At 40.4% G+C, this 15152-nt stretch overlaps 1 protein-coding gene across 1 annotated transcript in view; it reads left to right on the top strand.

Moving 5' to 3' along the window:
• The window catches only part of LOC124253207 (sodium/hydrogen exchanger 1-like), a 59814-nt gene that overhangs the window by 18702 nt on the left and 25960 nt on the right, over positions 1-15152 (top strand). Inside the window, 2 exon segments of the mRNA XM_046686936.1 lie at positions 13718-13781; positions 14486-14773. Of these exon segments, the coding sequence (XP_046542892.1) occupies positions 14566-14773 (208 nt within the window). The 5' untranslated portion in view covers positions 13718-13781; positions 14486-14565.

Raw genomic sequence — 15152 nt, 5'->3', positions numbered from 1 at the left:
TATCTGTGGTCCCCGTGTTGGTGTCAAAAAGCTCCATGGATCAAGGAACATGTGTGTCACGCCTGTCCCATGCGCGTAGCAAGCCAATGTTTTCTTGTAAGCCCGACAGGATGCCAAGCTTTATTTTGATAGTAGTTAGGGCTTGCCCAACCTTCATGGTGATCTTTAGCAAAATACATGTGTAAGCCCGGGTTGTTGTCTTTTTATAATGGTAGCTACGCCCCTGTGTCCCACATATATAGGAGTATATCTATGTTGAGTGTCAGGTTCGCGTGAATCGATGTCAGGTCAAGGCAACGCCATGACAGTGTCTGACCTTCACCTTCACGCTCTGATAATTACCTAACATTTAACTGCTTAGCCGATGTGTAATGAGCACGAGTAATTGATAGCATGAAATTATCACATCTGTCAAGATGTTTCTTCTCCACTTATATATTCAAATTCCGCAACAAAGCAAAAACATCTGTGGGGCATATACTGTGTTATTGAAGTGTAAATTTTATAGTTTATGTTTTAAGTTTATTTATTTTAAAAGACTGTGATTTATGCATGAAAAGACACTTTTACATAGACAGACACATTTCTAAATCTGAGTGAGAACTGCAACACAAACTATTGTAAGATATCTGTATATGATGCATCAAGTACACTAGGTTGCTATATTTCATACCCGTGGAGATCCGGGTTAGAATTGGTCTTCAGTACCATGCTTGTCTTAGAAGGCGACTAACGGGATCAGGTGGTCAGGCTCGCTGGCTTGGTTGACACATGTCATCGCATCCCAATTGCGAAGGTCAGTGCTCACTGAATTGTCTGGTCCAGACTCGATTATTTACAGACCGCCGCCATATAGCTGGAATATGTTGCTGAGTGCGGCGTTAAACAACAAACCAAACATCCAATGCTATATTTGAACACAATTACTCAGCAACCGCATCATGCAGAAGCTCAGATGGCACACATATTCAACATTGAATTACTTGAAGCGACAACTGCTGAAAGCCCGTGCTTGATACTATTATTGATTTACAATAACACGTTGCTATACTATTCAGATATGTAGGGGATATGTTAATAGCAAGTACATGTATTAGGAAAGCATGTTCATGTACGTACCGCCAAAACGCATCTAGAACCAGCTGATGTTGATAATAAGCACCCAATGAAAGAATGTTCATGTCTGTAAAACATACCGCCAAAACGCATCCTGTAGTTGCACGTGCTGCCCTTTGTAGCAAGACAGGTGCTTAGGGTGTCATTACTGATTTTGAAACTTTCAAGGAAGGTCGACTACCTCTGTGGGCCATTATTTAAACTCTGTTGATTTATTGATTTCATACTCCGCCCCGTCGAAGTGAATAGCTTCAAAAGTGCTGATGCGACATAAAGGAAAATCCACTCACTCACTCATTAAACTGTCATCCTTCAAGATCGATGACGGTCATCTACTTTCATATTTCACTACCGCTTATAATAATCCATATTCGTAATATACTCATGCCAATAATGGTTGTCACCCCCTCCCCACCCCAACCCCCACACACACCTCACAACCCCACCCACACCCCTCTCCAATTAAAAAAATTGAAGGGGGTGACAACCATTATTGGCATGAGTATATTATGAAACTATAACTAAAGACAAATCTCTTGCAGTTTTGAACAGTTTTAATCGAGTGTTTCCTTTCCTTCCGGGCCCGTGAAGATCCAACGTCGTCATATGAGCGAAATATTCTCAAGCACGACGTTAAACCCAATTTCACCTCACCTCACCGTGAAGATCCGGGTTAGAATTGGTCTTCAGGAACCCATGCTTGTCACAAGAGGCGACTTACGGGATCGGATGGTCAGGCTGGCTGACTTGGTTGACACATGTCATCGTATCCCAATTCCGTAGGTCGATGCTCATGATGTTGATCACTGGATTGTCTGATACGGACACTCTACTTTGCATAACAGCTCGGGTGACTCTGCTACATAGATGGTACATCAGACCGTATTTTATCCCTCGAGAGAAGGATACAACGTATTTATCTTACCGCCATGTTTCATTTGTATTCATGTTTTTAAATTAGACACCGTTATATTATCCCTTACCGACAGGTCGAGAAATTTGAGATTTGAAATGTCAGCCGCGAAGGGAAGAAATATTGACTGTACATAGATGTATTGAATTAAGTAAAGTGTGGTGTTATATCAGAGATTTGTAAATGATAAAGAATTGAGTTTTCTCGCATTTTTCGTTTCATAAACAACAAACAGCAACATAGAACCTTGATAAAATATGTATTGATAGTATAACCACAAGTCATACAAGTTGATATGCAGAAGTAACAGTTTTAAAAACTCAAATAATAGTAACACTGGCTAATATGAAAGCCCCATTCAGTCAAAGGATTCAAACATTCCTTCTGTGTTCAGTATTCTCAAGAGAAGACAACAACAATAACAAACATCAGCTGATTGGTCAGCTGACACTATGTGACTTGGAGCGTTCCTTTTCGTACTTATCCGTGGAGGTCCGGGTTAGAATATTGATCTTCAGAAACCCATGCTTGTGGTAAGAGGCGACTACCGGGATCGGGTGGTCAGGCTCGCTGACTTGGTTGACACATGTCATCGGTTCCCAATTGCGCAGATCGATGCTCATGATGTTGATCACTGGATTGTCTTGTCCAGACTCGATTATTTACAGACCGCCGCCATATAGGTGGAATATTGCAGAGTGCGGCGTAAAACTAAACTCACTCACTCACTCACTCCTTTTCGTTCTATGACATTAACGTTCTGAATGGTGCAGTTCTGGAACTGTGACGACGTGTGGTTCATTTTCACATTAGGCTTGATTGTTTAGTACTGACAAGTCGCAGAACAACTCGTTCAGATCCAGATCCTCTATGAAAGCAAGCTGTTTGTCTTCCTGGAGAGTACCCTGAGTTATCGGCAACAATGACTTCTCCCCCGACCTTGAAATTGTGGCGGCTTTGGCGGTATTTGTGAGCGAAGTCGGCTCGAAAGCTGGATTTGAAGGACGCATCCCAGAGGATAAAGCGTGGCTCATTTGCATTTTTTTCTCGGTTAGATGCACGCTGATAAGCAGCAAGCGAACTAACGCTTTTATGACCAGAGACGCTCATGATCTGTGCACGTGCCGATTGAGGATAGTCCCCGTCGCCCTGATGAAGTTGTTACACCTGGAAAAGCCCAAAAAGCTTAAAGGCGGACAAAGGCAAGTTGGATGTGGCGCGGCCAATCAAATTGCGTTTGGGTCTCACGTGGTAAATGTTTACATACAAGCCCAAAACTTGGCTTTGTCTGCTTCAAAGAAATCACGCCATGATTTTTAACGGGAGAAAACGGAGCGTTTCGTGCCTCATTATCTCATTATTTCAATAAAAGATCGTGACAACTTTCTTTTCTCATGCGAAAAAAGTTGTAATACGACTGCTCAGCTTCAATTTCAAGTTCTTTAAAGGGACACTGAACCAGAGAAATGCCCCGGAACGGGTTGTTGCTTTTGATATTGTTTTGCGCCCGCAACTACCCGGATGATATCCCAGAATTCTTGACTGGGTTGCGATCTCTGCTGCGCCACCCGCAAGCGCAATTGGTAGTATAAGTGTAATATGTATATTGTATATCCTTTCATTGATCAACAAAGATGAAATCTTTTTCACTCATTAATATTTCCATCTGCATTATCATAAAAAATGAACACAGTTTTAAATTCATACCCACACCCTCAGAGTCAGGCACCACACAAAGTCAGCTGCCTAACCAGCTCAGCCACCGCGGCTTCCACACGGAAGATTAACGTCACGAATCAATCAACGTGTTATTGGTTAATCCTTTGATCGATAATTCCTCTTGTTACACTTCCATGTGCATATTATATAACATGTAATACATTTGCCACATCAAGACTTAATTAATTGTGTTTAGTATTTACTCCAGACACGAGATATGCTTAATGGGAACCGTTGAAGGGTAATGCCTGTTATAAATTCATTAACTGACCAGCAAGTGAATGATGACAAACAGGTGTAGATATATATCAACAAACAGGTGTAGATATATATAAAAAAACAGGTGTAGATATATATCAACAAACAGGTGTAGATATATATCAACAAACACGTGTAGATATATATCAACAAAAAGGTGTAGATATACATGTATATCAATAAACAGGTGTAGATATATCTCAACAAACACGTGTAGATATATATCAATAAACAGATGTAGATATATATCAACAAACATGGGTCACAACTAGGGAGTAGGGAGTAGTAATTGTTGTATTACATGAAAATTTTATTCCCTAAAAATACTGTGGTGTCCACGCTGTTTTGAGGATATGTACTTCATTGTTGCATAAGAAATACATGTAAAGCATTTACTGTGTACTGAAGTTTAAAAGTCTAAATACATATTTACCTGAGTACATTTAGCAACGGCAATGTGACGTCTATTACGGAAAAAGAAAAATCAAATGTGTGTTTTTAATGATTATAGGGAAAAAGGTCCTCGGTAAAAAGTCCTTGGTAAAATAGTAACGGTAAAACAGTCCTTGGTAAAATAGTAAAGTAAAACAGTCCTTGGTAAAAAAGTAACGGTAAAACAGTCCTTGGTAAAATAGCAACGGTGAAACAGTCCTTGGTAAAATAGTAACGTAAAACAGTCCTTGGTAAAATAGTAACGGTAAAACAGTCCTCTGTAAAATAGTAACGGTAAAACAGTCCTCTGTAAAATAGCAACGGTAAAACAGTCCTCTGTAAAATAACAACGGTAAAACAGTCCTTGGTAAAATAGTAACGGTAAAACAGTCCTCTGTAAAATAGTAACGCTAAAACAGTCCTTGGTAAAATAGCAACGGTAAAACAGTCCTCTGTAAAATAGTAACGGTAAATCATTCCTTGGTAAAATAGTAACGTAAAACAGTCCTTGGTAAAATAGTAACGGTAAAACAGTCCTTTGTAAAATAGTAACGCTAAAACAGTCCTTGGTAAAATAGTAACGGTAAAACAGTCCTTGGTAAAATAGTAACGGTAAAACAGTCCTCTGTAAAATAGTAACGGTAAAACAGTCCTCTGTAAAATAGTAACGCTAAAACAGTCCTTGGTAAAATAGCAACGGTAAAACAGTCCTCGGTAAAATAGCAACGGTAAAACAGTCCTCTGTAAAATAGTAACGGTAAAACAGTCCTCTGTAAAATAGTAACGGTAAAACAGTCCTCCGTAAAATAGTAACGGTAAAACAGTCCTTGGTAAAATAGTAACGGTAAAACAGTCCTTGGTAAAATAGTAACGGTAAAACAGTCCTCTGTAAAATAGTAACGGTGAAACAGTCCTCTGTAAAATAGCAACGGTAAAACAGTCCTTGGTAAAATAGTAACGGTAAAACAGTCCTCGGTAAAACAGTCCTCGGTAAAATAGTAACGGTAAAACAGTCCTTGGTAAAATAGTAACGGTAAAACAGTCCTCGGTAAAATAGTAACGGTAAAACAGTCCTCGGTAAAATAGTAACGGTAAAACAGTCCTCCGTAAAATAGTAACGGTAAAACAGTCCTTGGTAAAATAGTAACGGTAAAACAGTCCTCGGTAAAATAGTAACGGTAAAACAGTCCTTGGTAAAAAAGTAACGGTAAAACAGTCCTTGGTAAAATAGTAACGGTAAAACAGTCCTCCGTAAAATAGTAACGGTGAAACAGTCCTCTGTAAAATAGTAACGGTAAAACAGTCCTCTGTAAAATAGTAACGGTGAAACAGTCCTTGGTAAGAAGTCCTTTTGTAGTAACAAGTGATTTAGCTATTTATTTGGCAAGATTGTCGTAACAGATTTTAAAAAAAAGACATGAAGAAATCACATATAATGGCAAATTCAATTTTTAGATTGATGTTTGATCTTTTAAACGACATCTAAAAAACCCAAACATGATGTGCTTATGTTATGTTCAATGTAAAGGTAAATGAATTTGCATCCCGATACTTATGTGAACAACCGACTTCATAAATACCAGTAGGCCTAGACTATCTCATGTCATCATGTGATGCATTATGTAACTTATTACATGTAATGTTAACTGTAGTCATTTCGTACGATTATCATATCAACATTTCAGTACTTCATTATGTCAGAAGACCTTTGTTGTATGTGTGGCAATGACAAAAGCATTGTTTTTCTGTACATTTCTTGTTAGAAGGGGCGATGGGGTAGCCTAGTGGTCAAAGCGTTTGCTCGTCACGCTGAAGGCCCGGGTTCGATTCCCCACATAGATACAATGTGTGAAGCCCATTTCTGGTGTTCCCGCCGAGATATTGCCGGAATATTGCTAAAAAAGCGGCGTAGAACCATACTCACTCATCACTCTTGTCAGAAAATGAAAACGGGATTATTTTTCCGGAGGACTTTTTTATCTAGGCAAACACTGTTACATTGTTACATGACACGATTTAATATCGAGGTTAATACCACTGAAATAAAATCAAATTGGACCAGTCATCAAACCATTCACGCATCAGAAAATCCGAAAAAGCCTACACTGCTGGGGTACTTTATTACAATTGGACTAGAAATACCGTCGATATCTTCAAATAACGTGATCTGATGGGAACTCACCGTTCTTATTGTCTCATTGTTTAGGTTGAAGAAATTCTGTCAAGGTGGACAGTTACCCAGTCCCCGTGTCCGTCACGGTCGAGGGAGCACGCGCCAGCAAGTCGTCGTCATTAGTTGCTGACGCGAAACAGGAACTACTCTGAATCAGTGTCCCTCCGTGCATTTTGCGATGAAGAATCCAAACTTTCGATCAACAACTCTTCTTCGCTTTCGCATCGTCCTCTTCTCCACACAATATCGTGCAATAGATAACTGCTGCTTAGTCTGCTTCAGACATTTTGATGGGTTCGAATCCCCACATGGGTACAATGTGTGAAGCCCATTTTCTGGTGTCCCCCGCCGTGATGTTGCTGGAATATTGCTAAAAGCGGCGTAAAATCAAACTCAGTCAGTCAGTCAGACATTTTGATACCATGAAAACAAAATACCGCGAGATGTTGTGAGATTGACACTAATATATCGGCAGCTTTGCCGGATCCAAGGGGTGGTTGGGTTTGCAGTAACCCCCGACCCCCACATACACACACACACACACCTTTCGTCCTAAAAGGTTATTAAATAACCATTGAAACTCTCGAGAAAAACGGGTGGAAATGAACTCTGCATCCCCCTCTTTCTCAAAAACCTGTATCCGCCCCTGCCGCAGAGATCGACTCGTGTGAGAGGTAGCAAATCGATAAGTCGATATTCGTTACAACCACCGAACACGTTATACAAGGTAAGAAAATCGTTATGACGCGACGATCCGTGTGTGTCGCGCTTTACTCATGTTTTTTTCATGAAATACGTCAGAGTGTTTTCCCCAATGGATTGGAGACAGAACACACATGATCGGTTTCACAGAATCTCTCTCCTGGGTATTGCCACAGTCTATCGCTGTCAGGATGAAGCGTACTGATTTAGACAGCATAGTATGTCACAAGACAAAAGGGCTCCATCTTGACTCCACCAAGGTATTCTTGTCATCACAGTGATTCTTGGTGAGTTCGTCTTCATTTTTGTGCACAAATTTAAGTCCAGTGTCATGATCTGTCATGATCGTGAAGGTATATTTCTTCATTTTTGCCTATGTTTTCCGTACAACGACGGAAAAAGTAGAATCTTATTCCATACTGTACCTTGTTTGAGAGGCCAAAGTGAGTGTTAGTGTTTATATGAATTGAGGAATAAAGTTACACTCTGTCAGATTCTGAAATCATTTGCTTGTGTTATCTTTCACCCTTACCGGCATCCTTCAGTTCCAACATTTTTACATGTAGGTAAGATAAGATCAGTCATGGATCGCGAAAGTACATAAATTTCATCATTTTGTTCCATGTTTTCCATACCACGAGGGAAAAGTAGAATCTTACGTCATACTGTACCTTGTTTGAGAGGCCAAAGTGAGTGTTAGTGTTCATATGGATTGAGGAATAAAGTTTCTCTCTGTCAGATTCTGAAATCACTTGTTGGTGTCCAGTTTCACTCTTGCCACGAGCTTTCATTTCCAACATTGACGTCTTGAATGAGTCGTCAGCGTCATTAAATCTTGGTCGTTGATTATGTCGAAATCTTTACAGTGTGGCGGTGATTTCAGGTACCGGTTTAAACTGTGCCTTATGTTCTCCAGGGTCGAGGTCTTGTACCGGTCTCCAGTTTTTGTCCGAATATCCATGTAGATATGTGAAAGCATCTCTGCTAACGTGACTGCGTCGACATTCTCAAAATTAGGAATTTGGCCCTTTTCTTTCAAGTATTCCTTCAAGATCTTTGCCGATGAGTAGTTTGATTTCTTCGTATTATCTGGAAACACTTAGAAGGAGAGGTGAAGCGTTTATTTGTAGCCATTTTAATTGACAGATGAACGCCAGGTAACGAATGTTTACATACAAACTCTCTGTATCACTTGCATCCGCAATTCTATTGGAATTTAAGTCGACCGTAGCCGGTGTCGCTGCATGTGGCTTAAGTACAGAGTTCGGCAAATACGTGTTGTTATGGCAACGGGTAATACTTTTTCCAATTGTCACCCTCCAAGGAGAGGGTGACACGGAAACGTCATTGACCAATGGAATTAAACTCGTCATTGACCAATGAAATTAAAGTCTATTACATGAAGATAAGATAAGATGAAGGTAAGAGAGGAGTATTTACAGACCGCAGCCATATACCGGGAAAATGCGTTAACAAGAAACAAACCAAACCTTTCGTTCAGGGTCAATAAGCATAAATCAGGGCTCGAGTTAGGTACTAGTAAAAAAACCTGCACATTTGCAACCTGTTATTGAAACATACACCCAAATATTTCTGTCTACATACACAACGTAGAATATACTCATGCCAATAATGGTTGTCACCCCCCTCCCCACCCCAACCCCCACACACCTCACACACCCACCCCACGCCCCCTCTCCAATTAAAAACATTGAAGGGGTGACAACCATTATTGGCATGAGTATATAAACATATGTCCCTGACTAACCACAAAAATGCGATGTTCGAACATAGTCACTTAATACATGTAAAGTTGTTTAATCACATCATACTACTACAACCCCTGTGTTGCGAGTAATATGCCATGCTTACTCAGACCTTATAGCATGAAACTGTAGGTACATGTACTTCAAAAACTGTGTGATCATTTTACATATCTTTTACAGCAGTTCGTCATTAACACTGGCAGCAGATCGCCCAATGTTTGAACATTGAAAAATTTATGTTTATTGATTTGTTTGGTACAACTTGGGTTTCGTGTCACCCGCAAGTTACATCAACTTCCTTCATCGATCCCTGACAAAGCAGCTGTAGCGCTTCAGTAATTGCAAGACTCTTAGAGTGCACTAATCAGGATGGTCGTAGTGTACGTACGGTCGTTGCATGCATGAGGTCAATTCCCACCCAAGCAGTTATTTTCAGTCTAAGTAAATTTAGGCTCAGTATTATTCGTTACACTGCTATACTGAGTCTAACAAACCCTAGTAGAAGGTCGCGTCATCTAACCTTTTGGACTGACCAGTCAGAACACAGCTTACCAAATCGCGAAAGTTAACATTCACATATACTGTTTGAATCTTTACCTCAAAAACTCGAACGATTCCGAATGCTATTTTCCGCACGATCGCTTACGAGTGATACACATGGAGGACGCAATGAGTAAACAGTCGGTGACAACATGGGCTTCAGCAATATATCCATGTGGGGATTTGTGACGAGCCAACGCTTTAACCACTTGGCTACCCCACCGCCCCGTCAATATTCAAGGATGTCATCTTACGGACATATAAGCTAATAGTAGCCATGTCATTAGAAACCATTAAGCGTATATACCGCAGGTCAAATATCTGTGTTTTATGCGGATTTTCGTTTGTTGATAGATCAGTGTCAGCGACCAGGGAAGAGAAAATACAAAAACCGTTTTGTAGGTCCCGCCGAACCCTAACAAGTAGTCGTTGTCTGATTGGTTAAATCCGTTCGGCCGTCACGCGTTTCATTGGACGGCCATAGGTCGCCCAAAGGTTAGCTGACGCAACCTTCTACTAGGGTTTGTTTGACTCAGTATAGCAGTGTAACGAATAATACTGAACCTAAGTTTACTTAGACTGAGTTATTTTCAAAAGTCCCGTTCAATGAAATATGCTGAATGTGATTCAGTTAGACCAGTTTCGATTACATGTCCCACTGAATGAATGATGCTGTATATAAATACATCGCACAATGCAATACTGAGAACAGTAATGTAGCTTTTAAATATATTTTGCAGATATCCCTATGAAAAAGGAATTGCGTTTCTTAGCAGCAAGAAATATATACTTTGCCAAATTTTTGCAGATATTGTGATTAGTGGAACAAAATAGCAACATTTTCTCGCAAGTTGGGAACATGTGATGATATTGAGGTGTGAGATGTGATCGCAGATCAAGGTAAAATTGGCACACGAGTCAAAAGGGAAATTCATCTTCAACAATTGGTAAATTACAAAAAGGACAAAAACGTCCATGTCTTGGAATGGTATACTATCTGCATGTTTCTAAGAAAATTTAAAATACTAATTCGAAATAGTTGCACATCGATGAGTAGAACCCAGTTATGATATTGAGAATTATATTTTATAACAGAGAACAGTTCAAGACTGAATATTTGATTCTCAAAGTCTGCACATCTTTGCCTAAACTGATCGAAGAATAAACCAGCCCATCCAACACCCTGCTAAATCCAAACCTCTGCGAATTCGTACAAAAGCAACAATGATTTAACCTTGAGTGCCCAGCAAGCACCACCATTCTCTGCCCTTTTATATTGAAAAGTATAGGCTTTTTTAAATATCAAGTTATTTTCTTAAGTTAATAATCTAAGCCCAAATTTTACAATTTTTGAATAATCGTCCTACTGAATCGTGACATAGAAAGACTTCGTGGAGGATCAATGGTTGAGCTGTATTGTCAATCAGTTGCCATATTTGATTGCGTCACCTTGTGTTGGCTCCAACATAGATATGTCCCCAGCGCTGTATTGTGTGACGTAAGAGACGAATGGATTGGATTGTTCAGTCTGACTCCGTACCGCGTGACTTGATTAATCGTATTAGTTGATCGAATCGACGCTAAATCTGGACTAAACACTTTCAACGACGCTTTGCTATTGTTCAAGACATTGATTCTGAGCCAGGAAGACAGTGGCCAGTCTGAACGTGCAACTGAACCTACAGATCAGACTGGTTCCGTGGGTATGCTGCGCTGGCGCTGTATACCCTGGGACCCATGCTGACAACAGATCACTACGCTTACCTATAGAAACATTATGTTTCAAATGCATGGTATAAATCACAGAAACCTCTCGAATCTGATGATTCCAGAATTACAGTCAACAGACTGTATTGATTTCTAAATAACCTAATTAGTACATCAGGTAAAGTACGGTGGAGTACTCATATTTCTGTCAGCCTTCGCCATCCAGTTCTATATATTTGACAAACGAGATTGTTACCATTCACAGGTGTTACTGGTCAGGCGGAATGCCACTATGTGTCTCACGCATGCTGTTTTATTGTTACTTGAGGAAATGGTAAATCAGTATCCTGCTTTAAATGCGACCTGATACCTTGAAGAGCAAGCACAGTAAAACAGGCAATAGTCAGTTCCATCACTCCGCGGAATTATTGTTGTGGGAGAAGGCAGGGGTTCAATTTTGTTTTAAAAAGCCACTTGCCACAGGGCAAGTGACTTTAAGAAAGTAACTTGTCCTGACTAATTTTCCACTTGCCCTGATTTTATGACATAATTATGATGATGTAATTATGAAAGAAGACATCAACATGGTATTTGATGTTAATGTTTACTGGACTATTTATTGAAAAGTGATAAATAGCAAAGAAAGATAACTCTACTTTATTATCATTGCGAAATTTAATAGCTACATTTTGAGCAGATATGAAATTAAATCCAAGTTTATTTGCAGTTTGAAACCATTAGTGGAAATTATCTAGCAGCCCACGGACAAGTAAGATACCATTATTTGATTGCCCGAAATGAAAACTCACTTGTCCCGGGCGTCGGGCGATGGGATTTTGAACCCCTGGAAGGTCACACCATTCTCCACTCATTCCAACCAGCCCTAGTCATAGTCCAAGTAGAGAATGCCTTGACTACATGCTCTCAGAGAATAGGTATAAAATTGAATAAACTCTTCACAAGACTTCTTGTAACGCCTGACGTCAGAACGACAGCATGTCATGGATCACTGAACGGGCCAGTCTTGAAATTGAGGTGATTGGATATATACATTCGCCATTCCGCTCACCTGGGTACCTTTGTAACAAAGAATCCTTGGCGCTACGTCAGTCGTAAGTCTATCATATGGTTTGGGAGTTATGATCACCTTAGCGATAAGATCGTTTTGTACAAAGGCACACAGGAGATATTAAATAAAGTTCATTTCACAAAGTATCAGTCTAAGTAAACTTAGGCTCAGTATTTATTCGTTACACTGCTATACTGAATCTAACAAAACCTAGTAGAAGGTCGCGTCAGCTAACCTTTTGGACAGACCAATTAGAACACAGCTTACACGCAATGACCTGCGTGATACACGCAATGGGTAAACAGTCGCTGAAAATAGCGTTTTTGTCAATATTCAATGATGTCATCTTGCGGAAATATAATCAAATAGTAACCATGTCATCAGAAACCCATACGCGTATATACTGCAGGTCAAATATCTGTGTTTTATGCGGATTTTCGATTGTTGATAGATCAGTGTCAGCGACCTGGGCCTAGATTTTCAAAGCTCTCTTAGCGCTAAGATAGTACCATACATTAACATTAACTTACGACTATCTTAGCGCTAAGAGAGTTTCGAAAATCTAGGCCAAGGAAAGAGAAAATCCAAAAACCGTTTTGTAAGTCCCACCGAACCCTAACAAGTAGTCGTTGTCTGATTGGTTAAATCCGTTCCGCCGTCTCGCGTTCGATTGGTCGGTCATAGGTCGCTCAAAGGTTAGCTGACGCGACCTTCTACTAGGTTTTGTTAGACTCAGTATAGCAGTGTAACGAATAACACTGAGGCTAAGTGCACTTAGACTGCACAAAGTATATGTCCACATTCAGATCAGCTGGCATAGCCCTTTAACGTACTCTACTGAGCTAGCCTCGGTAGTGTGATATACCCTTCCTTGTCTTTTTGTCACCGACTTATCTCCCAGGACCCGTGAAGATCCGGGTTAGAAGTGATCTTCAGTATCCCATGCTTGTCTTAAGAGACGACTAACGGGATCGGGTAGTCAGGTTCGCTGACTTGGTTAACACATGCCATCGTATCCCAGTCGCGTAGATCGATGCTCATGATGTTGATCACTGGATTGTCTAGTCCAGACTCGATTATTTACAGACCGCCGCCATATAGCTGGAATATTGAGTGCGACGTAAAGCTAAACTCACTCACTCACTCACTCACTCACTCACTCACTCACTCACTCACTCACTCACTCACTCACTCACTCACTCACTCACTCACTCACTCACTCACTCACTCACTCACTCACTCACTCACTCACTCACTCACTCACTCACTCACTCACTCACAGGCCCAGACCCCCTGCCAATAAATGTGTGTGTTATTTCAAGATCCTATCGTCTTTGTCTCCCCAGGATCAGAGTGGCTTGGAAGTGAGGGTTTCGTATTGTCCCGGTGAGTAAAAAATGTTGCAGAATGTTTTGCAATAAATTTAGACTTATTATTATCATTATTATTGAGATTTGTATTGGTTATAATTCGTCGTGGTTTCGAAATATTCATTTTAGATTTATTTCATATTTGAATCATTTCGATCTTTTGTAAACATCTGTTATATTATGTTTGAATGTTTCTTGGATTTCTAACAACAGAAAAAGGACATGATGAGTTGATGAGTATATTAAGAAGAACATGAAGAACACAAATGGTATATTGGTATAGGCAGGATATAGTTCAGGGCCCCGTTCCACAAAGCGATGGTAGCGCTAAGATGATCGTAACTCCCATACCTTAACATAGACTTACGACTGTCGTAGCGCTACGATCGCTTTGAGGAACGGGGCCCAGGTGACGTCATGTAATAAATTTGTGACGTCATGAACAATGGATGGCGTCATATAATTTATTTTTTTTACACTAAGCACTGTGACGTATCATTCAACATCGGCAACATGTGCAAATGTTGGAAAGTAATTGGGTCTGGGCTGCGTGTAGAAGGCCAAGGGCCCTGAGCTGCCAGGACCACCCTATCTACTGCATTGTATTTTTAATCTGTAAAATATAATAATTATAATATGTGGGAATATTTACAAGATTATCTTAACCCACCTAACAGTTACTTTTTACAAAATAAAAACAGACCCTTATTTATTTCCAAGGTCAATTCGTCACGATCAGTGGTCCTACAAGCCAATCTCTAAAGGAAGGTTGTTTGAAGCTGGTTGGCATAGACTTGAACATGGCATTTGCATCAACCTTATCTTTGTGCATATTCTCCTGCTCGATATTTGCCACATCAACGTCAAGTGTGGGCTCGAGCGCCACGCAGCGCAACAACTCCGACACCGAACACCATGGCATTGAAATCGCCGGTGTCCTGTTTGAAAATGTGAGACAGCCCATGATATATACCATCGTTCTCGTTGTGGCAGCCGTTAGCAAAGTTGGTGAGTGTGATTATAATCTGTAGTGGTATATTCATGATAAGCGATATAATCCCAACTGTTTATATTAGTACTTCTTATATTACAAGCACATCATATGTAAGACCGCCTCCGTGGTGTAGTGGTTAGAGCGTCCGCCCGGAGAGCGGAAGGTCGCGGGTTCGATCCCCGACCGTGTCATAACAAAAGACGTTAAAATATGGTACTTGTTGGTCCCTGCCTGGCGCTCGGCATTAATGGGTACAACACGGACTGGTCGGCTCGGAGTCAGTATAATGTGTCTGAGTGGGGTATTCATGCTTCACTGCGGCATGGTACCTCAGTGGGCTAGCACTATAAAACCAGCTTAAGTCTAGGCTAGTACAAGCAGCCGCACATACAC

Source organism: Haliotis rubra, unplaced genomic scaffold, assembly GCF_003918875.1.
Source record: "Haliotis rubra isolate DU_JTF1 unplaced genomic scaffold, ASM391887v1 Scf535, whole genome shotgun sequence".
NCBI classification, from domain to species: Eukaryota; Metazoa; Mollusca; class Gastropoda; order Lepetellida; family Haliotidae; genus Haliotis; species Haliotis rubra.
The sequence above is the reverse complement of the archived record's forward strand: the minus strand, read 5'-3'. Positions and strand labels throughout refer to the sequence as shown.